A 23,988-nucleotide genomic window follows, 5' to 3' on the forward strand; every position below is an offset into this window, starting at 1 on the left:
TCATGGGCGCGCGGGGAACACGCCGCCAGGCGCCTTAGTGCTGCACCTCACTTCCCTCAGCACCAGACTCTGCCAAGGAAGCCGACTTCTGCCGACATTAAACTCAATCCCACTCAGCGGGCACAGAGCAGGCCGCTTGCTGCCCACAAGGCCAGCGCCTCTCTCTCGCTCCTGCTCATCTCCATCTGGGTAGCTCCGGCTCAGCACGGACACATTCCGGTCTTGACCAGCGGGGCACTTTCTGCAGGTGGACAACACAGCTGGCACCACCGTGGGTAAGCGCGGCGCCACTGCTCTGGACAGGCACTGTGCACCAGTGTGGAACCCACAGCCCCGACTGCCAGATACCTCACGCTCAGAACAGGAGCCGTGGGACACAGGAAGCAGCCAGCCCGTGCGCCGTCACCTGGCCACTTGTGAACCCACGTTTGCTCCCAGCCATGTTCCTGAGCACAGGTGTGCCCACGCGTGGCATCACCAGGATCACGGTTGTTTTTTGGTCCTATGTTTTTCTTTGTAAAAAATTTATCTTGTGCATTTCCGTGCGACACTGGTAAATTTTTTTAAAAAAATTTATTCATTTATTTCAAAGCCCAAGTTAGAGAGGGAAAGACAGAGAGATCTTCCATTCCTTGGTTCCCTCCCTAAACGGCTGCAGCAATGTCCAGTGCTGGGCCAGGCTGGAGCCAGGAGCTTCCTCTGGGCCTCCCACGTGGGTGCAGGGGCCATCGTCCACTGCTTCCCCAGGCCATAGCAGGGAGCTGGATCCAGTAGGGATGCCGGCACTGCAGGTGGTAGCTTTACCCAGTGCACCACAACACTGGGCCCACCGGTTCATTTTAAAGTTTAATAGCCCAGTGACATCTCAGCAAATAACGCGGAGCGGAGCATCCAACCTCTGCTCGCATGGAGACGATTCAGTGCCCACTGCTTCCAACAACAGAGATTACTCGTACCTCTCTCTTCTTAAGGTGACACCCCACCGGAGTGATTCCTGGATTGAAGGCTTTGAATCGTACCCGTGGAGCTGTTTTCTTGAAAAGGCTGGGCTGGTTCACGCTCTCGAGTTCATTGGAAGAGTGGAAGAGAGGGGCTGGCCTGTGGCACAGCAGGTTAAGCCGCCACCTACGATGCTGGCATCCCACATGAACTTGGTGGAGTGCCGGCTGCTCCACTTCTGATCCTGCTCCCTGCTGATCGCCTGGGAAAGCAGTTCCCCAAGCCCTTGGGTCCCTGTACCCACGTGGGAGACCCAGAAGCTCCTGGCTCCTGGCTTTGGCCTGGCCTGACCCTGGCTGCTGCACACATTTGGGGAGTGAGCCAGTGGAAGGAAGAGCTCTCTCTGCAACTCTACTTCTCTAATAAACAAAAAAACAAAAAACAAACAAACAAAAAAAAAAGCCGTGGACGAGCGCCCTGCCCTCCCTCCCAGCACGGGGCTGGGGAGCCAGACTTGCTACAAGGGCTACTCTGAGGTTCCACGGTGGGAATCAGCACTCGTGGTGAGGAAGGAGAGCGGAGCGGGGCTCTGCGCAGGCACAACACGAGGCACAGCCCGCGCACAGCTGAGAACCTGCACCTGGGCATCTGCCAGGGGGTTTCCCGGGGAAGCTAAGCACAGCCCCACGGGGCCCTCGGCAGAGGTGGGCGCCCGCGCTCCTACCGATGCAGCCCGGCTCCTGGCCTGGCTGCGGGAGCCGGCACTCTGGCTCGCGGCTCGTGGCAGGGCGCCCACACCACGGCTGGGGCAGAGTTAAGCCCGCACAGCTGTGCAGGGGAGACGCAGAGTTGGGGTCAGCCGCAGCAGCCCCCAGGCACCGAGCTGCCCAGGTGAGGCCGGGCCTGCTGAGGTGTTCGCTCCCCAGCAGGAGCGAGCGGGGCCGCGGCGAGCAGCCGCCATGACCGAGGGACACGCGTCCGTGGGCCAGCTCCTGGACGCCAGCTTGTCTTTTTGCGAGACAGGAAGGTGAGTGAAGCCGTTTCTTTAGTGGTCAACCTGCTGCTGTCACCTCCCAACGGCTGGTGACACAGTGGGACAGGCGCCACGGAGGGCGGCACTGAGGCCCAGGGAGCCCCGCCCACCCGCCTGCGGTTCATCAACACGGTCTGTGTGGGCCCCACAGGGCTCACAGGAGCCCAGGGGACCAGCAGCACAGCGCAGGACCAGGCGCAGGGCTCAGCACCAAGGCCAGAGCTGTGGAGAGGGGGCCGAGAGCGAGGTGCTGGGCCGCCAGCGCCTGTGCCCCGCCAGGGCCCACCCTCACCTTCATGACGGGCTGGGCAAAGTAGCGGGCGCTCCAGTCACAGAACCCCGTCTGCATTGTGGCCGAGATGAAGCTCTTGTGTCCGGCAGCGTCGTCCCCGTCATCCGTGGTCTTGGGCGTCGGGGGAGGGAGTTGGGGAGGAGAGAGACAACAGGAGCCACGTGAGTCCCTGCACTGCCCGGTGCTGCCAAGAGTTCGCAGAGCTCCGTTCTGGGCACAGTCACGCTGTCAGCACAATCGCTCCTGGGCCCGTCACCGCCGGTCCTGCCGACCGAGGCTCGGGCACCCACCCCGCCCTCCCAGGGCGAGTGGTGTCGCACAGACAGGGCTGTGCAGTCCCGTGTGTGGACAGATGCCAAACCTCTGCTAACCGGCACGGCACAGGCCGTTCCTTCGGCAGCCCCACTGCCCCCGTGGCGAGCAGTGGTCCCGGAAGGAGAGCACAGCCAGCGCAGGTCTGTGACCGACCACGCACTGTCACGGTGGCCACCTCGCCCAGCAGGTCGGCTTTGGAGCAAGAACCACCAGCCGGCGTTCGGCAGGGCTGATGCCCACCGTGGTCTTGCGCCCGGCCCCTCCGGCCCAGGGCGTGGGCAACGCGGGCTCTGCCCTGTGTCAGTGCCCAGCCGGGAGGCCGACCTGCACTTGGAGCTCCGGGCAGCTCCTGGCTCACTGTGTAGCTCTGGCGGTGAGTGACGGCCCAGAGCCGACTGGTTGTCATGGAAACCTGCGGCTCCCACTCCCCAGTACTGCAAGGTGGCTGGTTGCTGCTTCCCGTCTCAAAGACTGGACCACAGTGAGACACAGTCCCCCACCACTGAGACGCCACTGCCCCGGTGCCCTGCCCAGCTAGGGCCCTGGCACGTCCTGAACAGCCTTCTCCACACCTGGTCCATGACAGAAAGCGGCAGAGCCAGGACAAGCCGGCCGAATGCGCCAGACCTTCTCACGGCACAGCCAGCACAACCCTGGCACAGGAAGGCACAGACGCCCTCCCGAAACCCTGGGAACCACAGGCAGAGACAGCACCTCTCAGGCAGAGCAGTCGAGTGCCTATGTGAAGACACACGACCAGCTGAGGGGACCTCTCAGGCAGAGCAGTCGAGTGCCTATGTGAAGACACCTGCTCAGTGTAAGCTTGTGCCACTGGCTCTGTGCTCCGGTTCTTTCACAGAGTGCCAGGAACGAGAGGCAGCAGGAACGAGCCCCCTGCAATACCCAGCACAGGGCTGGGTGGCCAGGAGTGCCGCCAGGGCTCCAAGGGCAGCGTCGGCACACAGCCGGGCCAGGGGCCGGCTGCAGTCTCACTCAGAGAGGCAAAGCCACTGGCGTTCCCCTGAGGAGCTTCCACACGCGCAGACCACGAGACCGCGAACGGCGTCTTTACCTGGTCTGGGCCCTTGTCGAACATCTTCCGCGTCCGGGGAAACTGGTGGGAGTGGGGGGTGTACTGCGCCCCCACGGGGCCCGTGGCGCCCGGCCGGCCCGAGGGCAGGTCGCGGCTGACCGGCTGCTTGGCCACGTCGTTGGTCAGGCTGGAGCTGCTGGTGCTGGATGTTGGCGGCGAGCCTCTGCCATTGGGAGGACAAACAGCGTGCTTGCTTCTTGGAGACGAGACGCCGAGCCGCGCCCCACCTCCTCCCAGTGCTGCTCACGGACACAGGAGCCGGCTGCCCGGCTTCCACGCCACAGCCGTCCACGCTGACCACTGGCCACGCGGGAGGCCCTAAGAACCGACTCTCGCCGAGCGTGAGGGCCCAGCGCCCAGGCCTGCATGGTGCAGGCTCCCCTGGGACCACGCGCGCACTGCTCCCGGGCACAGGCTGAGGGGTCGCCTGGCGGTGTCCCACTGGGAGAACCCACAGCCTCTCAGGAAACTCGGACCGGTCCCGGCCGTCCATGGAGCGCAGCCTGTGCTGGCGCGCAGCGTGCAGAGGCAGGGTCTTCCGCGTGGGGAAGGCGGCCAGGAGGGGGCGCTCAGAGACACGGGCTGCGTGTGTGTGGGTACCCGTGGCAGGGAGAGCCACGGGGAGGGGCCCCCATGTGCTGGAGAGGGAGGGAAAACGAGAAAAAGTGGGGAAGACAGGGAGGGCGCGAGCTAGGGACCGGCGGGGGAAGCCCGGGGGTCCTTGGCCACCTGACGGCCCCGGAGCAGCTGCACCAACGCCCGTCACTTACCCCACCTGGTGGATGTGCACGCCCTTGTTGGTGGGGCTGGCGGGGGCCGACTGGGTGAGCGAAGACGTGTCCAGGATGCGCTGTGGCCGGGCGTTCACCGTGGCCTGCAGGAGCAAGGGGACAGGGAGTGGACGTCACGCGAGAGGGCGAGGGTGGTTGCTTTTGAAGGAGAGGCTGTTCTGCCAGGGAAACTCAGACACCAGTGTCCGGTCCCCCCAGACGTCACCCTGAAGATCAAATGTATCTTCTTATTTTAAAACATTTTTCATTTTATTTGATGGGCAGAGACACACGGAGACCTCCACCAGCTGGCTCACTCCTGTCGCCCACAACACACGGGGCTGGGCCAGGCTGACACCAGAGTCGGAACTCCATCCGGGTCTCCCACGTGGGGGCAGGGGCCCAAGGACTTGAGCCACCGCCGGCTGCCTCCCAGCATCGCCAGGAAGCTGGATCAGAAGCAGAGTCGGGACACGAGTGGCCTCTCCCACACGCGATGTGGGTGCTGTGAGCAGTGGCGTCCCCACATGCCACACACCTGTCCCCAGTGAGTCACCCGGGTCCTGGGAGGCCTCTAGGGCAGTGACGCTGGCGGGAAGTCTGAGGTGGCCTCCAAGCAGCGCTGGAGGGGCCGGCGTGCAGGGCACTCCCTCAGGAAGGTGGCCGCCTCCACCTCCTTCCGCCAGGACAAAGCCACTGCATCCCCCAGGTGGCCTTAGCGTGGAGTCAGCAGCAGCCCCAGGACCCGGACTGTGTGGACGCATCCATGCCCTTGCACCCTGAGGGGCCTGGGGGTGAACTTGGCCCTCCCCCGGCAGCAGGTGCTCCTGGCTATGCTTGTTGTGGCGCTAGCCTCTCTGGCCCCCGAGGTCGAGGCCAGCGGGCAGTGCAGTGCCGGCACTGCAGGGTGGACGTGACACGCTCACTGCTAGGCTAGGAGAATTCTGAAACCCAGTCCAGGGGAGGCTGCCCACAGAGGGTCGGGGGGCACGGCGCCCCAGCCTGCTTTAATTTCTCCTGCGTCAAGGGCGGGCTCAAGACAGCCCCCTCTGCCTGGGGTAGAGACAGCACGGGCGCTCGGCTCACGACGGCCGGGGGCGATCTGCATTGCCTGTGGTTTCAGCAGGACCTGGACGGCAGCGAACGGCGAGGAAACAGGAAGCAGACAGGAGAGTGACCGCTCCCGTGCTGGCAGCACCCACCTCTGCCAGGCTGGCTCTGGGTGTTCCACTCCGAGCGCTGGCACTGCCGGCAGAGGGCACTGCTGCCAGACCCAACAGCTTTGCAAGCGTAGAAAGGGCCGGGGGCCGCCTGCCCTGCCTGGGAGGGCGGGGCCAGACACCCGGAAGCAGCCACAGGCCCCTGAGCCGGAGCGTCCCCGAGGGCCGGCGGCTGCAGGCTGCACGTTCCGGAAGCCAGGCGATGCCATGAGCAGGACACAGAGCTCCTGCGACCTGCTGGCCCCTGGGGAGTGAACCATTCGCTCAGCAGGGAGGGGCCTCCAACCCACAGCTCAGCCAGCAGAAAATCAAAGGAAACCAACACGCCGCAGGTGCCCCCTGCAGGCAACGCCCACGGTCCGGTCTCCAGGTCCCCCTTTCTGCTGCAAGAAGGGGGGCCTATCCAGTCTTCAAACACCATTTCCAGTTTTTGCTAATTTTAATTAGAAAGAGAACACACATTCTTTGTGGACTTGGTGTCTAAGTCATTCTGCCAACTCCACACACACAGTCCACAAAGGCTGAGTGCTGTATGAGCCTTTAACAAAGTCTAATACAAGGGGCAGGCGCTGTGGTGCAGTGGCTAAGCCTCCACCTGTGGCACCCACATCCCATAGGGGCGCCGGTTTGAGTCCCGGCTGCTCCACTTCCCATCCAGCTCTCTGCTATGGCCTGGGAAGGCAGTAGAGGATGGCCCAAGTCCTTGGACCCCTGCACCCACATGGGAGGCCTGGAAGCAGCTCCTGGCTCTGGCCTGGCCCCCTGGCCATTGCGGCCATCTGGGGAGTGACCCAGCAGATGGGAGATCTGTCTCTCCTGCTCTTTCTCTATAACTCTGCATTTTAAATAAATAAATAAATAAATCTTTAAAAAGAAAAAAAGTCTCAAGAGAAACTCCAGCTTCAGAAGCCAGAGCCTAGCAGGCGCCTCCTCGACAGCGTGGGAGGTGACGGGGAGACAGGAAACCCCTGGGCTGATGGAGACGTCAGCCGCCGCCGCAGCTGCCAAGTGCGCAGAGCCGGGGCCCGGTGGTGACGCAGGAGCCCCGAGCTGTCCCGGGGCTGCCAGCCACGGCTCTGCTCCCTCGCTCGGGGCCACACAGCCCGCCAGGCACAGCCCTGGTTCTGGATCTCTGGAGCTCCTGGGTGAGGGGCTGTGCACGGGCGCGGGGTGGGGGGGTCCCATGAAGCCCATCGGTGACCCCAGGGTTCCAGGTGGGTTCCTGTCACTCAGCCCAGCTTCAGTCAAAGGGAGAATGTGCGGTGCAGCAGAAGACAGGAGCTGTGGCCCCCAGGAGGGCCAGGCCCACCTGCCGCCCGAGACAAAGGTGCGAGGACGCAGGACCCTCCGGGGGAGTCCCTCCTCACGGTCCCTGTCACTGCCCAACAGACGGCGCCTACCACCAGCAAGAGCGGCCAGGAAACCCACTGTGTGATGACGTCAGGTCCGGGACACAGACCGGGGGCTGAGCCTGGCCTGCAAGACCGCAGACCCCTGTGAGCCTGCGGCTGCCTGCACCTGCAGCCCCTCCTGCGAGGTCTAGAGGGACCCTCCCTCCCTGGGCTGGGCCCAGCTCCCCAGGCGGCCAACTGGTGTCATTACACGTGGAATCCTCGGCCTGCGGAGGCAGGTGGAGGCCCCTCCGTCTCTCAGCAGTGCTCTGCTGGGCCCCTGTGCAGGTCACAGGCGGGGGCAGCAGGACCCTCGCTGCTGGTATGTGTCGACCAGAGGTGAGTGAGGACACGGGCAGGCCTGAAGCCTGGCGGCTTGGCTGTGGGTTTCCTGGCTGGATGACTGCCGCTCGCCCGTGGGAGGGACCGGGTGGTTCGGAAATACTCCTGTGAGTTCTATATCAGGGACCCGACTCGTGGGTGAGACGCTCCTAGACGGGGTTCCCAGAGGGTGGCCCAGAGCCGGTTCTGGGCTGACAGTGACGTGGGCCAGGTCACCTGATCGCCGAGAAGCAGGCGCCTGCGCCTGTCCTCATCACCTCCCTGCACAGCGCATGCCCCGGGCGGGCCACGTGGGCTTGTCTTTGGATGCAGAGTCCAGTACCACTCAGGGAGCCTCTGAGGGTCAGCCGCCTGCAGCCCTGGAGCCTGGAGCGGCGTGACCCTGGCCCCGTTTCCAGAGGACGGCGATGGCGACGACACGCTAACACTGATGCTCACTACGGCAGCCCTGCACTCAGTCCTTACAGGGAGGCCCCACAACTGCTGTCCTGCAGAGGAGACGAGACGCAGCTGCCAGAGGCGAGTGCCGCGACCAGGACTCTCGTTCCACACTCGTGCCATCCCAGGCTGGCCTGTGCCGGCCTGCGGGGAACCATGGCCATCTGCTCCTCGTGGCCACGGGCCTGCCCAGGAGGCCTTGTGGGCAGCACCTCCGCTCAAGATACAAAGCACACACTCCCAGCAGTGCCCGAGCCTGCTGGCGCCCCAGGGCAGCCCCGGGCAGCACCGGCTGGGGTCCACGGTCCAGTGCAGGGATGTGTCTCGTTCTGTGCGCTGCACTGGTCCAGGCTAGCCCTCACCCTGTGTCCGCGTGAGCGAGGTGACCCTACACGAACTGTAGGCTCGACGGGGGCCCGGGACCAGGAAGGCGACGGCTGACGGGGGCTCCGGCCAGGCTTTGGTAACTCAGGTCACAGTGGACGGGGGTGGAAGGACTCAGGGCCAGACCCTGCGGACCCTAGGAGGTAAGCATCGACCTATGCGATGTCCTGGGGAGGTGGGGGGGGGGCAGGACACCAGGTGACCCCTAAGAGGTGGTATCTTCCCCTGGATTCTTCCTGCAACTTTGTGTGAACTCAAAACTTTATGATAAAATTACAAAAGGACTTTAAAATACTGTAACAAACACATTCTAATTCCACTCTTAAAAGATTCACTGTCAACTTCCACGAAGAGCTGAACCACCAGGAAGTCAGCAAGCAGCCGGCCTGAGCCCTGACGGGGGTGCTGTGGGCCCAGGGGCCCGGGGCGGGGAGCAAACGCCTGTCCCGGCCCATAGCGGCTGAGGGCTCTCGGCAAGCAGAGGGGACCGGGGGGAGCTCCGGGGCGTCTGCAGAGGGGCTGTGGGGAGGCCCCTCGAGTCCTTGACGGGGTGCCCTCCACTCACGGGGAGGCAGGAGCCCATGAGGACAGGGATAAAACACCAGGCCAAGCCCCAGCGCTCACGAGGCCTGGGAAGCACGCAGCGTCCAGATGGAGCAGGGACTGCGCCTCCACCTCAGGAGGGCAGAGTTCCAAGAGCAAACTGAGCCAAAGGAGAAGCACGAAGCGGCAAAGGCAGCGCTGGCGAGACGGAGAGCGGCACGCGCAGAGCAGACCAGCGAAGCCTGGCTCCCTGAAGCTTCCCTCAGCCGGAACGGTCGCGAGCAAGGGGAGCTGGGAGGGCACCACTCAGGTCACAGACACCAGGGGACTGTGGCTCTCCACAGCCCGAGGGCCGGAGCTGCGGCACGGTGGGTTAGGCCGCCACCTGCGAGGCACCAGTTCCAGTCCTGCCTGCTCCACTTCCGATCCAGCTCCCTGCTGGCACACCCGGGAAAGCAGCAGAGGATGCACCCAGTGCTTGGGCCCCTGCACCCACGTGGGAGACTCAGGTGGATCCCAAGCTCCTGGCTTTGGCCTGGCCCAGTGCTGGCTACTGCAGCCACTGGGGAAGCGAACCAGAGGATGGAAGATCTCTCTCTCTCTCTCTGTTAACTTTGCCTTTCAAATAAATAAAAATAAATCTTTTTTTTTTTTTTTTGACAGGCAGAGTTAGAGAGAGAGAGAGAGAAAGAGAGAGAGAAAGGTTTTCCTTCTGTTGGTTCACCCCCCCAAATGGCTGCTACGGCCAGTGCACTGCGCCGATCCGAAGCCAGGAGCCAGGTGCTTCTCCTGGTCTCCCATGGGGTGCAGGGCCCAAGGACCTGGGCCATCCTCCACTGCCCTCCCGGGCCACAGCAGAGAGCTGGACTGGAAGAGGAGCAACCGGGACAGGATCGGTGCTCCAACCGGGACTAGAACCCGGTGTGCCGGCGTCGCAGGTGGAGGATTAGCCAAGTGAGCCATGGCGCCGGTCCAAAAATAAATCTTACCAAAAAAAAAAAAAAAAGGTACAATCTGGGTAAGCAAACCCCTGGGGCTCCCTGCAGACGTGGGCGGGGAACCTGGCCAAGCTCAGATTAAAACGTCTGCTCCGAGTCTGCTCCAGGCCCCCCTCACTGCTCCCCGGAACAGACTGAGGACTCGGGAGCGTGGAGACTGCCCAGCACCTACCTTGTAGGCGATGCTGTTGAGCACCTTCATGGCCAAGTCAGAGACGTCTGGGTAGGGATCGGCAGCCAGGTGCAGCAGGACCCTCCAGATCTGGGTGTAGACGCTGTTAAAGGAAACCCCTAGAAGAGAGACGGGAGACGTTTCAGCAGCGGACGGCGCTGGTGTAGACACTGCTGTCTTCAGAGGCGGCACCAGGAAGCGTGGCTTCTAAGAGCTGGGGGCGACAGGAAGCCCCCGTTTGGTATCGGCAAGACAGGCCCCAAGACCGGAGAGCCCCAGTGTGGGGGCCGCTGGCTCACACGAATTCTTCTTCTGCTGTGGGGTCTTTCTTACAAGGAGAGCTGGGGCGGGGAGGGGGGTTTCCATGTGAAACACCTTAGCTGACGGCAAGCACGACCTAGACCTCACGTTCTGTTCCAGACTGCCAGATAACGTGGTCTGTAATATGGTGTGTGTAACGTGGGGTGTGGGGTACGTGGGAAGGAATGTGGTCTGTAATGTGGCATGTGGGTGTGTGAGAACGTGACCTGTAATGTGGCATGTGGGGGTACACGGGAAGGAACGTGGCCTGTAATGTGGCGTGTGGGTGTGTGGGAACGTGATCTGTAACGTGGCATGTGGGGGTACACGGGAAGGAATGTGGGCTATAATGTGGCATATGGGTGCGTGGGGAGGAACGTGGCCTGTAATGTGGCATGTGGGTGCGTGGGAAGGAACGTGGCCTGTAATGTGGCGTGTGGGTGTGTGGGAAGGAACGTGGCCTGTAATGTGGCATGTGGGTGCGTGGGAAGGAACGTGGCCTGTAACGTGGCGTGTGGGCATGCGGGAAGGAAGCCCTGTTCACATCCTGCTCTGCCTTCAGCCCACCCTACACGTGGCACAGCTCTGCGTTTCACAAGAGGGTGTGTGATGGAACCACTGTCCCCAGGGATCTCCAAGCCAGGGTGTGCGCACTTAACGTGGGGTCTGTGCCCAGGCGGGGGGAGACGAGACCGGACTCCGCGGGGACTCAGATACGCCAACAGACGCGGTGGCACGCTCTGGACGAGGAAACAGGGCAGGCTTGCTGAGCCGTCCTCGGGGACGGCTGCTCATGCCGACTTGGCCCCTCAGCCATGCCAACGGCAGGTGCACCCTGGCATCGGGGAAGAGCACAGAGGACATGCACCTGTGTGACCCTCAGGCCACGCCACAGCCCCGCCACCGCACTTCCTCAGCGAGATGCGGAGGAGTGACAGGCCGGGAGGTGACAGCCAGCGCAAAGGAAGTGGACTTCACAGGAGAAACAGGGCTGAAATGTGCATGGGCAAACCAGACAGTGAGGGCCGCCCGCTCAGGAGCCAAGGGGAGCAGTGGCCACAGGGAGGACGCCGGGGGTGCGGTCAGCACGGGCAGGCGAGGCAGGAAGGCAGCCTTGGTGGAGGTGCGAGTCGAGGTGCCCGAGGACAGGAGGGCTGGGTGTGGGCAGCGCCTGGCTCTGCCCTGGAGGCGGAGCGGCAGAGACCCCCGCTGGGGTGACACAGCCACCCAGCACTGCAGCTGCGTTCGGGGTAGCTGGGCGATTTGCTGAAAGGCAAGTGCTTGCTCCGTGACAGACGGGAGATTCCGAATAAGCCAGGACGGTGTGTCCGGTGATGGGCAGCGCCCAGGAAATCCCTGTGTCCTCACGAGAGGGCCGGGACATCACAAGTGCTGTCAGAGGAGGAAGGGCTTCTGGGTGAGCACAGGGCTCAAGGGGCCTGAGTTTTGCTGGACACATTCAAGTCTGGGGACAAGAGGTGGGCGAGGGCCAAGAATAAACTCAGGGGCATGCACGGGTCGTGTGTGGGTGCAGAGGCCTCTCCATCAACTCAGCCCAACCTCGCCCTCTGATCTGCACAGCGAGGTCGGCACCACGTCCTCCCCGCTGGGCTGGGCTGGTGGGCCACCGTGGCAGGAGCTGCCCACGTGCAGTGCGGCCAGATCTGCTCTCCCGCCCGCGTGGCCAGCGGAGGAGAACGCTCCGACGAGAGTTCACAGAAACCTGGCCGGCTACTCCCTCCCCACGCTGGGAGGCATCCAAGCACCCAGCTGCCGTCCCAGGGGAGAGAGGCCTCCCTCGCGGCACCTCCTGAAACACAGGTGCCCGAAGGCCCAGCCCTCAGTGGCCATTCCTGAGGGCAAGTCGGCTTGCCCCTGCTGGTGACTTCGTGTTTTCCACTGAGGGGAAGTCCTTCTTCAGGGACAGGCCCCACCGTGCAGCAGTCCTGACTGCCTACTGTGTGCCAGGCCCCGTGCCCTTGAGGGTGAGCAGGTGCACTGCGGGGCGGCCGGGCGCCCTAGAATCTGCACCAGACTTGCTCCGCAGATGGAAACCAGCGCACCTGTCCCCCCGCAGTGCCCCGCCTGCTTAATTCAGAGGCAGCGCAAGAGCCTTCCAACTCCTGCATCCCACAGCTCAACAACAGCCGCCTGGATTTACGAGCAAAGCCGAAGGAAATTGTTTTGTCAAATCAGTTCAGACTCTGTGGGCTAAGTCCCCAAAACTGATTCTGCTGGCCTAGCGGCCAGCCTGCCCTAGGAACCACGCTCCTCATTACAAGGACCACGCTCTCACGGGGAGGGAGGCGGTGGGCAGGTGGGCGTCGCTCTGCGTCGCTCTCATGATACGGCCTGAATCCACAGGCGACGCATTTCCCCCACACAGCCATGCTCTGAAGAAAAGGCGCTCCAAGCTGAGCCCGAACGCCACGTTCTCAGAGAGACCTCAGCTGGCCAGCGCTTCTGTTCACAAGCCTCCTCTCCCGCCTGTGGCTCGCAGGCAGCTCTGGCCGAGTGGTGCCTCGGCGGCAGTCTCTTGGAAGTGTGGCTGCTGCGTGGCACCGAGCCACGAGGGGCAGGGCTGCTGACGATCAGCCGTGGGGAGGCGATGATTCCAGCGAGGGACGGCCTGGGGGCAGGTGCAAGGCCCTCGGCTGACAGCACAGTAACCCGGTGCAGACGCTGAGCAAGACCCTCACAGGAAGAGAGGGTCCCAGGTCCACCTCCCCATGCGACCGCTGGGGAGGGGCCTCGGATCAGCGGTAACAGGACCTCGCTCAGCCACGCCGGGCGACAGGAAGAGCAGAGCTTACCAGCTCTTGCTCTCACTTAATTTTTGAATTTTTATTTTTATGACTCGGTTTTCTTGCGGATTTGACTTTGCTGTGGCACTGTTCGTGATACACGAGGGAGAGAACACTGTCGTTCTGCCCGTCTGGCAGCCATCTAATACCGCGCTAACGGAATCGCGGACTGCGTTCCACGTCTCCCCTTGGCGTGGCCACGACAGCTGCTCTCCTGTGCTCCCTGCTCCGGGAGCAGCTCTGCTTTAACCTGCTGTCTTCAGAACAGAGGGCCCGGCTGGCAGAGGTCCCGCCGGGGGGAGCTGCCAGCCCGTCACCTGGACCCCAGGGGCCGCAGAGTGGGGTCACAGCCTCTAACGCTTGAACCTGGGACGGGGTGGCCCAGCGCCTCCCACCCACTCCGGGAACCACTGCCCTTGCCTGGGGGCTCAGCATTGGTCCCTTCCTGTCCCTGGGTGCCAACGGGTGAGCCCCGGCGACTCCATCTCCTCAGGGCCCGCTCCTGTGACACGGAGTGGCCTTTAGGAGACTCTTGCTGGCTGCGGCTGGGACCCCAGCTGCTCCCCCGGACTGGTGGCCGGCCCGTGTGCAGCCCCCTCCGCAGTCTCCCCGGCGTCCCTACGAGACACACAGTGATGGCCGTGCACCGAGGGCTCTGGTCGCAGCACACAACCTTGCAGCACTGGGGAACAAGTCAGCGGGCTGCGAACCCTTCCTCCAGGTGCACCTCACCCCCCGGCAACGCCCCCGCCTGCGCATCCCGCACTGGGCTGCCGCACCCCGGCAGTGCCCTGGGGACTCTGGAGCCGTGGGAGGGGCTCCCTGACACCGGGCCAGAGAGGAAAGCAAAGGAAGACAGACTGGCTGGCCATGCTGGTGTGGGCAGGGCTTGACTGGCCACAGCCTCTGCTTGGACCCCCAAGAGCCTAGGGTCCAGGCAGTGTCTGTCTGGGGCTTGGGTCTTTTTTCTCAGAGTTGTCACTCCCACCCCAAATTCTGAGTGAGGGCTTGAACCCGGCTCTCCTGCAGCACCGGGCAGGTGTGGAGAGGTGGGTGGAGCCCACCCCAGGCCCTAGGCCCTGTGTGACTCCGGGCTCTGCTGCTGACCACACATGACTGTGGGAACGACAGCAGCGAGGGCCGGGGTCTCAGAGGGCGACTGGGGCCTGGCTCCCGTCCCTCAGCAGACGCCACCTTGGATTTGTTACTATGGTGACGCGTTTTCAAGGCAGTGTAAGATGCTACTGTGGGGACTGGCACCGTGGCCCAGTGGGTTAAGCCACTGCCTGCGACTCTGGCATCCCGTGTGGGCGCCGGTTCAAATCCTGGCTGCTCCACTTCCGATCCAGCTCCCTGCTATGGCCTGGGAAAGCAGCAGAAGACGGCCCAAGTCCTTGTACCCATGTGGGAGGTGGAGTTCCCCACATGGAATGGTGTTCCATGGATGGAGCTCCTGGCTCCTGGCTTTGGCCTGACCCAGCCTTGGCTGCTGTGGCCACTGGCAGTGAACTGGTGGATGGCAGGTTCTCTCTCTCTCTAACTCTTTCAAATAAATAAAAATAAATATTTTATAAAAAATAAACAAAGAACAGTTCTTGTGTTCAGCAGAGTGGAGGAAAGGGGCCCCGGCCCAGGCCTCTGTCTGTATCCTTGCCAGTGCCTGGCTTCCCGCTCCTGCGCACCTCGGAGTCCGCAGATGCTGGGGGAAGGAGGTGGGTCCCTGCGCCCACATGGGAGGCCTGGGTGGAGCTCCTGGCTTCGGCTGGCCCAGCCCTGGCCGGTGTGGGCATTGAGGGAGTGAACCAGCAGATGGGAGATCTGTCTCTCAAATAAACACAAGAACCGTATTTCTACAACCTGAAAGCAGTGTGTGCCAGCTCAGAACAGACGCCATCTGGGATGTGTCTTCCTGGCGAGCGCCCAGCCTGCACCGCAGGTCTGCACCCTCTGCGTATCTCAGCAAACAGCTGGACGCACCAACCTGCCCGGCTACTTGTCCACGTCGACCACAGGCGCGCATTTCTGCACTCAGTGCTTGCTGCCCGGGGGCTGTGTGGTGAGCAGAGCCCCACCCAGTTCAGGCTCACTGCCCTGGAGCCCACGTCCATTCGGAGGACCCTCAGGGAGCGGCTGCGCAGAGCCTCCCCGAGCAGACAGGCGTCTGGCGGGGGTGACCCCAGCCGGGTCCCGAGTTCTCTCCCAGGACGGGCAGCAGCTCGTGCCGCGTCAGAGCCGTCTCACACCGGGTCAGGGCTCACACCGTGACGCAACGCAAAGAGAGAATTCGCGCCAAGGCAGAGAAATCCTATCGGCAAGAGGGAAGCCGAGCGAGCCAGGAGACAGACTCAGAGTTGACGAGCTGTTTCCACTTCAGAGCTGAGACAGGAAGAAAGATGAGAACACGAAGCCCACGAACGTGGCAAAGCCAGGACCCGACGAAACGAAGACACAACGGACGTCTCGCAGGACGGAGCGAGAGCAGGACACAATGAAAGCTGCGAGGGGCACGGCGGAAGGACCGGCCACTGGGTAATGGGCAGCATCCTAGGAGAGGGGATGCCCCCAGGGTCGTGGACGGCATCCCAGGAGAGGGGATGGCCTGAGGGTCACGGACAGCGTCCCAGGAGAGGGGACGGCCTGAGGGTCACGGACGGTGTCCCAGGAGAGGGGATGGCCCCAGGGTTGTGGACAGCGTCCCAGGAGAGGGGACGGCCTGAGGGTCACGGATGGCGTCCCAGGAGAGGGGACGGCCCCAGGGTCGTGGACAGCGTCCCAGGAGAGGGGACAGCCTGAGGGTCACGGATGGCGTCCCAGGAGAGGGGACGGCATCCTAGGAGAGGGGATGGCCCCAGGGTCATGAACCAAGAAAATGTAAATGATCCTGCTATGGCCAGACAAATGGGAGGCGAGTTCGGATTTGCCCACAGACTTGCACCGATCCACACAGTCCAGAGCCACGTTCTTCTCAGATACCCAGAGGACACCCAGCTTCCGCCGTGGGAGGGAGTCCTAGCCGGTTTCATGAGGCTGATAGAAACCTGACACACAAACCAGCTAAGCACGGAACAAGGTAGAAAAACCGGAAACCAGATTCGCCCGGAACTCAGACAGGAGCATTCCAGATAAAACACTGGGGAGCTCAGTGCAAAAACGCCACAGGGAATCACTAGCGGGCTTTCCCAGAGACCGGGGTGGCTTAGACGGAACTGTCATCACGCGCGGCACCCATTCACAATGACAGCAGGGGACACAGAAAACATTCAGCTTCGTCTATGGAGAAAGTTCCCGAGCACCTAGAACAGGAGAATTCGCGGGCACAGCCTAGGGGACGCCACCAGGAAGTGCACGGGCGGCTCGAGGGGTCGCCCGCCCGCGCCGCTGAAGAGACACCCCTCAAATTCACGAAGACCACCGGGCGCTGGCGACTGACCGACGCACCAGGTCATACGCCGGCCCTGAGCCCAAGGACAAGGTGAGTCCTCGGACAGGCGTGTCCTGCTCATGGTGCAGGCTCCTCCACACTGCAGGGCGCCAGCTCCCCACCCCCATCTCATTCCACACAATTCCAAACAGCCCACGCGGCTCCCGTGGACACAGGAACTCTGGCCACGTCGAAACAGCTGAGCGCTAACTAAGGCCGGGACGGTCTGCAGGAAAAACTGGTTGAGGATTTGGCCCAAGAGCTGTGTCCATGGCGACTGTGCGTCTGCTCGGCACACAGCCCCTGAGGGGAACACGGCCGAGGGCCACGGGAGAAAGGACAGCAGCAGGGGACGAAACAATGTACGAGGGGAAAAGATAAAAATAAAAGCAGGGTCCCCACCTCACCGCTGACTCAAGAGGTAAATATCAAGACACAAGCGTAGGCCGGCGCCGTGGCTCACTAGGCTAATCCTCTGCCTTGCGGCGCCGGCACACCGGGTTCTAGTCCCGGTCGGGGTGCCGGATTCTGTCCCGGTTGCCCCTCTTCCAGGCCAGCTCTCTGCTGTGGCCAGGGAGTGCAGTGGAGGATGGCCCAAGTGCTTGGGCCCTGCACCCCATGGGAGACCAGGAGAAGCACCTGGCTCCTGCCATCAGATCAGCGCGGTGCGCTGGCCGCAGCGCGCCAACCGCGGCGGCCATTGGAGGGTGAACCAACGGCAAAAGGAAGACCTTTCTCTCTGTCTGTCTCTCTCACTGTCCACTCTGCCTGTCAAAAAAATAAATAAATAAATAAAATAAATCTAAAAAAAAAATTTATTAAGACACAAGCGTAAAAGGAGAACTTGGACCTTTCGGAGAAAACACAGAAGACCTTGGAGACCCCGGGCAAGAGGAACACTCGAGACACACAACGCGTGGTTACAGGGGAACAGACATCAGACCCAGGTGGTGCGAAGACAGGACGAAGCCAGGCTGGAAGCCGTGTGGCGCATCTGTCCGCCGGCGGCCTGGCCTCCCGAATCCAATGCGTGTCTGCACTCAGTGCGAGGAAGACAGCGCCTCGGCAGATTTGCCAGGCAATGGGCGGGCACTCAGGAGCAGAAACCTGGGAGCCACACCCGTGCCCCCAGCGGCGGCGTGGCGTGAGGGGTGCAGGGCAACAGCCCCAGGCCTCGTTAGGTGCAGCCGGGAGTGCGCTCTGCAGAGCCCTCCTCACTCCCAGGTGAGACTAGGGGGGGGGGGGCACGCGTGAGTCCCTGCTGGTGTGTGCACTGCAGCACCTGGCAGGCGCCAGGCAGCCCACATGGGCAGAGGTGGGCGACAGAACAAGCGAGCAGGAAGTAGGGTGGTGAGAAGTACTCAGGCGAGTGCACCCCCTGCCCCCACCCTCCCCTTCACTAAAGCCACAGCCAGAATCAAAACAGGCTCTCGGGAGGGCACGGAGCAGAGGCCATTCTTGGGGAGGGGGTGGACTGGGAAGGTGGCATTAAGACAACGCTTGGCCAGAGTTCTGAGTGAACAGGGAGCCGGCCAGGCCAGGAGCCCAGCAGAGCCAGGGGCAGCGGGGCAGGGGAGCGTGTTGGATGGGGGTGGGTCCCCTGGAGGCAGGGGCCAGATCCTGCATTTGCTTACGGAGGAGGGAACAGAGAAGGAGGAAGGCAAGTAGCCCCACTGGCCATCACCAGGAGGCTGCGACAGAAGCCGAATGAGGAGAACATCGCGGTGGACAACAACGTACCCTGTGTCTTTCTGTTTGTTTAATTCCAAAGCAGAGCCACAGAGAAACACACACACAGAGACAGAGAGCGAGAGAGAGCAAGAGAGCAAGAGAGTGAGCGGGAGGGAGAGAGAGCTCTTCTGGTTCACTCCCAGCGGCCTGCAGCTGCTGGGGCTGGGTCAGGCCAAAGCCAGCAGCTGGGCGCTCCCCAGGGCCTCACGTCAGTGGTCCTGACGGGAGAATCCAGGAACGTACGTTCAGGGCACAAGAGAGAAACCGGAGCCCCATCTCCAACTTCCATCTGCAGGCGGCACTCTGGGAGGCAGGGGTGTGGGGCACAGCCGAGGGCCCTCACCTGCACTGTTGACACCTGCTGTGTCAGCCGTCTGAGCACGGGGGCCTGCAGTGGCGCCCTGACCTCTGCCCACTCAGCGCCAGGGCAGAGGCACCCCCACTCGCACCCCCGAGTGGCCCAGGGGCAAAACCACCCGGGGCTGAGAACACAGCTCGGAGCGAGGGGCACTCGGGAAGGCGTCTGCCCGAGGGAGGGCGGCGGGAGGTTCCACTGCCCACTGGCCTGGCTGTGAGACAGCGTCCGTCAAGTCCGTGGCCGAGCCGACCCTGCGCCCGCACCTCCTCTCCCCCCACTCCCGCAGCTGTCTGATGTGGAGCGAGGTCTGGGCACTCACCGATGAGGGAGTTGAGTGAGGAGTAGGAGCTCACGCGGCGCATCTTGTCGATGGTCTCGAAGGACAGGATGTACTCCTCGTTCTCCGGGCTGCCCAGGGTGCTGCTGGCACTGCTGCTGGTGCTGAGGTTGCCGGGGGAGAAGGCCACCGAGCTGCCCGCTGCCAGGACACAGGACACAGGAGGTCCGTGTGCGGCTCAGGCACCACCTCGGCCTTGCTCTGTAGTTCCTGGCCTGCCTCAAATGTGTCTACTCCTGCACAATGAGGCTCACCCCCCCACACACACCTGCACACAGGTGGGGACATGTACACCCTGCCTCGTCTCCTTTGGAACCAAGCTCCATGGCGTGGTTACTCCTGGGAAACCAGAGCGGGGGGCGGCTGTCTGAGGGCCACCTGTCCCTGGGAGACCAGGGCGGGGGGCGGCTGTCTGAGGGCCACCTGTCCCCGGGGAGACCAGGGCGGGGGGTGCTGTCTGAGGGCCATCTGTCCCCAGGAGACCAGGGCGGGGCGGCTGTCTGAGGGCCACCTGTCCACAGGAGACCAGGACGGGGGGTGCTGTCTGAGGGCCATCTGTCCCCAGGAGACCAGGGCGGGGGGCGGCTGTCTGAGGGCCACCTGTCCCCGGGGAGACCAGGGCAGGGGGGCGGCTGTCTGAGGGCCACCTGTCCACAGGAGACCAGGGCGGGGCGGCTGTCTGAGGGCCACCTGTCCCCGGGGAGACCAGGGCGGGGGGTGGCTGTCTGAGGGCCACCTGTCCACAGGAGACCAGGGCGGGGCGGCTGTCTGAGGGCCACCTGTCCACAGGAGACCAGGACGGGGGGTGGCTGTCTGAGGGCCACCTGTCCACAGGAGACCAGGGCGGGGGGCGGCTGTCTGAGGGCCACCTGTCCCCAGGGAGACCAGGGCGGGGGGTGGCTGTCTGAGGGCCACCTGTCCACAGGAGACCAGGGCGGGGCGGCTGTCTGAGAGCCACCTGTCCACAGGAGACCAGGACGGGGGGTGGCTGTCTGAGGGCCACCTGTCCACAGGAGACCAGGGCGGGGGGCGCTGTCTGAGGGCCACCTGTCCCCGGGGAGACCAGGGCGGGGCGGCTGTCTGAGGGCCACCTGTCCACAGGAGACCAGGGCGGGGGGCGCTGTCTGAGGGCCACCTGTCCCCGGGAGACCAGGGCGGGGGGCGGCTGTCTGAGGGCCACCTGTCCCCGGGAGACCAGGGCGGGGGGCGGCTGTCTGAGGGCCACCTGTCCCCGGGGAGACCAGGGCGGGGCGGCTGTCTGAGGGCCACCTGTCCACAGGAGACCAGGGCGGGGCGGCTGCCTGAGGGCCACCTGTCCCCGGGGAGACCAGGGCGGGGCGGCTGTCTGAGGACCACCTGTCCACAGGAGACCAGGGCGGGGGGCGGCTGTCTGAGGGCCACCTGTCCCCGGGAGACCAGGGCGGGGCGGCTGTCTGAGGGCCACCTGTCCACAGGAGACCAGGGCGGGGCGGCTGTCTGAGGGCCACCTGTCCCCGGGGAGACCAGGGTGGGGCGGCTGTCTGAGGGCCACCTGTCCCCGGAAGACCAGGGCGGGGGGCGGCTGTCTGAGGGCCATCTGTCCTCGGGGAGACCAGGGTGGGGGGTGGCTGTCTGAGGGCCATCTGTCCCCGGGGAGACCAGGGCGGGGCGGCTGTCTGAGGGCCACCTGTCCCCGGGGAGACCAGGGTGGGGGGCGGCTGTCTGAGGGCCATCTGTCCCCAGCTGAGCCTGTGCTCTCTCTGCAGATCTGCGGTACCCCGGCCACTCTGTGAGCAGAACCACGGCTTCCGTGCTACACCCGCGGCTGGCTAACCACTTCGACTGCAGACAGGGCGAGGAGGGCAGGGGCCCCCGTGCAGACCCAGCGGCACAGCACCCCCCCAGCGGCACAGCACCCACCCGAGGCACAGCACCCGCCCGAGGCACAGCACCCACCCGAGGCACAGCACCCCCCCAGCGGCACAGCACCCGCCCAAGGCCTTCAGGGCCCAGGCCCGCGAGCCCCGCCCGGTGCCCACCTTCCTCTGTCAGGCTCAGGTTCTGCAGCGACTTGTTGAGGCTCCTGGCTGTGGTGACTGCACGGATGTTTCCATAGGAGCTCACAGAACGGAGTCTGGGGGTGCACGGACTCTCGCGCACCGGGGTCAAACTGCCCCCCTCTAGGGCAGAAGGGAAAGCATCAGCGCCAGGCTCCCACAGAAGGGCAGAGGCTGCCCGGGGCGCCAGCATCGCGTGCCGGAACACCCGACGGCTCCGCTTCCGACCCAGCGCCCGCCCAACGCGACCGGGAAGGCAGTGGAAGACGGCCCAGGTGCTTGGGCCCTGCACCCACGTGGGGGACCCGGATAGAGCGCCAGGCTGCTGACTTGCAGCCATCTGGGGAGTGAACCAGCAGACGGAAGCTCTCTCTGTCTCTCCTCTCTCTCCAGTTCTGACTTTCAAATAAATAAACAAATCTATTTTTAAAAATTTATTTAAAAGACAGAGTTAAGATTTATTTATTTGAAAGTCAGAGAGAGAGGAGAAACAGAGACAGATCTTCAGTCCAGTGGCTCACTCCCCACATGGCCACAACAGCTGGGGCTGGGCGTGGCGAAGCCGGGAGCTTCCTCCAGGTTTCCATGTGGGCTCAGGGGCCCAAGCACTTGGGCCATCTTCTGCTGCTTTCCCAGGCCATAGCAGAGAGCTGGATTGGAAGAGGAGCAGCCGGGACTAGAACTGGCACCCATATGGGATGCTGGCACTGCAGGCTGTGGCTTAACCCACTGTACCACAGCACCGGTCCCAGTAAATCTTAATAAAACCTAAAAAAAAAAAAAAAAAAAAAGGAAGGTCCTCGCCCTCTTGCCTCAGCTGTGACGACAGGAGGTGGCGTCTGCTTCTGGGTGGGACGGAGCCGAGGGAAGGGGCTGTGGGTGGGCGCTGGACAGAGCCCAGCAAGGCAGCTGCCTGGTTTTGAGAACGTTAAACAGCAAAACGCCACACAGCACAGGACGGGGCCCACGCGGCCTCAGTGACACGGGCTGTGGGCTGCTGGGGCCTGGCCACCCTGGTTCTGCCGGCGCTGCCCCCATCGCCACCCCTCCCAGCTCTGCTCCTGGTCACGAGCCCTCGGCAATGGCGGTGACGTGGGGGAGGGGTTGACGTGTTCTCCAGAGAAAAGCAGACGCGAGAGGAGGAGCCTCCCGGCCTGACTCAGGGCCGCACAGGCCGGAGGTGACTCATCGCCGGTCGGTGTGCAGTCACTCATCGCCCACGTTCGTTCTCCAGCCCCCACAGCAGAAGTTCTGCCGTCCGCTGCAATGTCCGTGAATTCGATCAAGGAAAGGGAGAGAGGAAGGGGCCAGCACAGCCCCTTCCCTTGCCCTCCAGGGTTTGCTGAGCGCCTGAGACGGCCGGAGGCAGGCAGGCCTCTGAGGGGCCCGACTGGAGCCCTGGCTCGGCCGAGGGGCCTGGCCGGCAGCGGTGGTGGTGGTGGTGGGGGCATGGCTTCTGCTGGAGTGGGGAAGGGTTGGAGGGCTTCAAACACAAGGCTGTACCTGTGGTCGCGGGGGAGGGCAAGGGGTAGTTCTTCTCCTCTTCCATGAACTGCAGGGCCACGGTGCAGAAATTGCTCTCATACTGCACGACGAGATGACTCAGGGCCACCACCAGCTCCTGCCGGGAGGTACAAGGGACGTGAACACTCACCGGGCTGGTAATGACTGTGGAGCGGCGGTGAGACTCTTATCAGTGCCGGACGCCTGAGTCGCCACGGAAAGAGACAGGTGCAAACACAACCCTGCGACTGGTGTTAGAGACAGGATTCTCTTCCGGCCGTCGTGAGAGGGGCTGCAGAGCAAGGGGGGTGCCTCTCCAGGCCCCATGGGTGGCCTCATGCTTCCCGGAGTTGCACGCTGTTAGGCCTGGCGCAGGGAGTGGCCTTAGGGGGCCTGAGCTCTGCCCGGCCTCTGGTCACACGGAACAGAGCGAGTCCTCACGCCTGGGCTGCCCGTGCTCCGCCCTGGGCACTGTCCCTGCTCCGACATTTGCGCTGTCTGTCCCCTCTGCTGGACCTGCCTCCCTGTGTCCCCAGCTACCTCCCTGGGCTGGGGCTCCCTCCAGACCCGAGACCGTGCTCCCTCCTCTGGCTCCCCTCCCCCTCCCCGCCCAGCCAAGTCCTCCCATCTCCGGGGCAGTCTGCAGAGGGAGGAGACGCTTAGCGAGGGTCTGGCGAATGGAGCAGCCTTCCCTTCCGACGTGTCTAAGCCCAACACGGTGCAATCTTCAACACGTGTCGTCAGGACACACATGGCTTGGGCCACACACGTGGCTGGGGGCAGGGGCTGGCTCACGAGCAAACGTGAATGAAAAATAAAGTATCCAGACAGTTCTTACGTCTGTCCTAAGGCCGACGACAGCGAGTGAGCTCCGAACACGGGAGCTGGGCCCCGGGGCTGGGGTCACGGACAGCACCCCGGGCCGTCCCGCCCGACAAGGCCGGTGCCCGCGGGTGGGCAGTTTGCAGACTCTCCTCGGCGATGAGCAAGGTCCAAAGTAACAAGGACGGCCCCACGGGTCTGCCGGCTCCAGTCTGCCAGTGAGCTCCCTAGACAGCGTGGACGAAGGCCCCTCCGCCATCGCCACCCGCGGCAGACATGCGAGGAGGCGTAAACTCCACGTCATGAGAAGCAGCCAGAACACCCTTGCTTCCTGGCGCTGTGGCGCTGAGCTGGGGAGCGCCGGCTGCTGCTCCCGGGCGGGGATCTGTGCCCTGCCTGCAGCCAGAGCCACACTCCAGTCCCAAGGCTGGGGTCCCAAGAGGCCCTAGCAAAGATCAGCCACACAGGCTGCAGGCCCACAGGGAGTTCTGTGGCGCTGGGCCTGCTGGGCCGCGGGGTTGGGCAGAATCTGGACGCAGGGTCCTCTGGGGAGCAGACAAAGGCTCCCGCCCTGGCCACTGCGCAGCGACACCCCCTCAGAGGCCCTTCCTGGACCTCCCTGCGGCCCACCGCCACCCTGCCGGCCGAGGAACAGGCTTGCTGGGGGCACCCGCGGAGATCTGTAGGAACGCCAGCTCTCCCAGGAGGCGTGCTCCTGACAATGGCCGCCAGAGGAGCCACAGCCG

The 23,988-nt window shown here is 63.7% G+C and overlaps 1 protein-coding gene across 3 annotated transcripts in view; it reads right to left on the reverse strand.

Annotated features, from left to right (window-relative positions):
- Positions 1–23,988, reverse strand: part of RPTOR (regulatory associated protein of MTOR complex 1) — a 349,585-nt gene that overhangs the window by 18,446 nt on the left and 307,151 nt on the right. For all 3 annotated transcript variants that reach the window (XM_062216247.1, XM_062216248.1, XM_062216246.1), the window contains 7 exons: positions 22,421–22,538; positions 20,900–21,040; positions 18,864–19,022; positions 9,931–10,049; positions 4,443–4,546; positions 3,652–3,835; positions 2,265–2,375 (listed from right to left, as the gene is read on the reverse strand). In XM_062216247.1, coding sequence (XP_062072231.1) covers positions 2,265–2,375; positions 3,652–3,835; positions 4,443–4,546; positions 9,931–10,049; positions 18,864–19,022; positions 20,900–21,040; positions 22,421–22,538 — 936 coding nt within the window. The remainder of the gene's footprint in view (positions 1–2,264; positions 2,376–3,651; positions 3,836–4,442; positions 4,547–9,930; positions 10,050–18,863; positions 19,023–20,899; positions 21,041–22,420; positions 22,539–23,988) is intronic.

The sequence above is a fragment of the Lepus europaeus genome, chromosome 18 (assembly GCF_033115175.1).
Source record: "Lepus europaeus isolate LE1 chromosome 18, mLepTim1.pri, whole genome shotgun sequence".
In the NCBI taxonomy this organism is placed as follows: domain Eukaryota; kingdom Metazoa; phylum Chordata; class Mammalia; order Lagomorpha; family Leporidae; genus Lepus; species Lepus europaeus.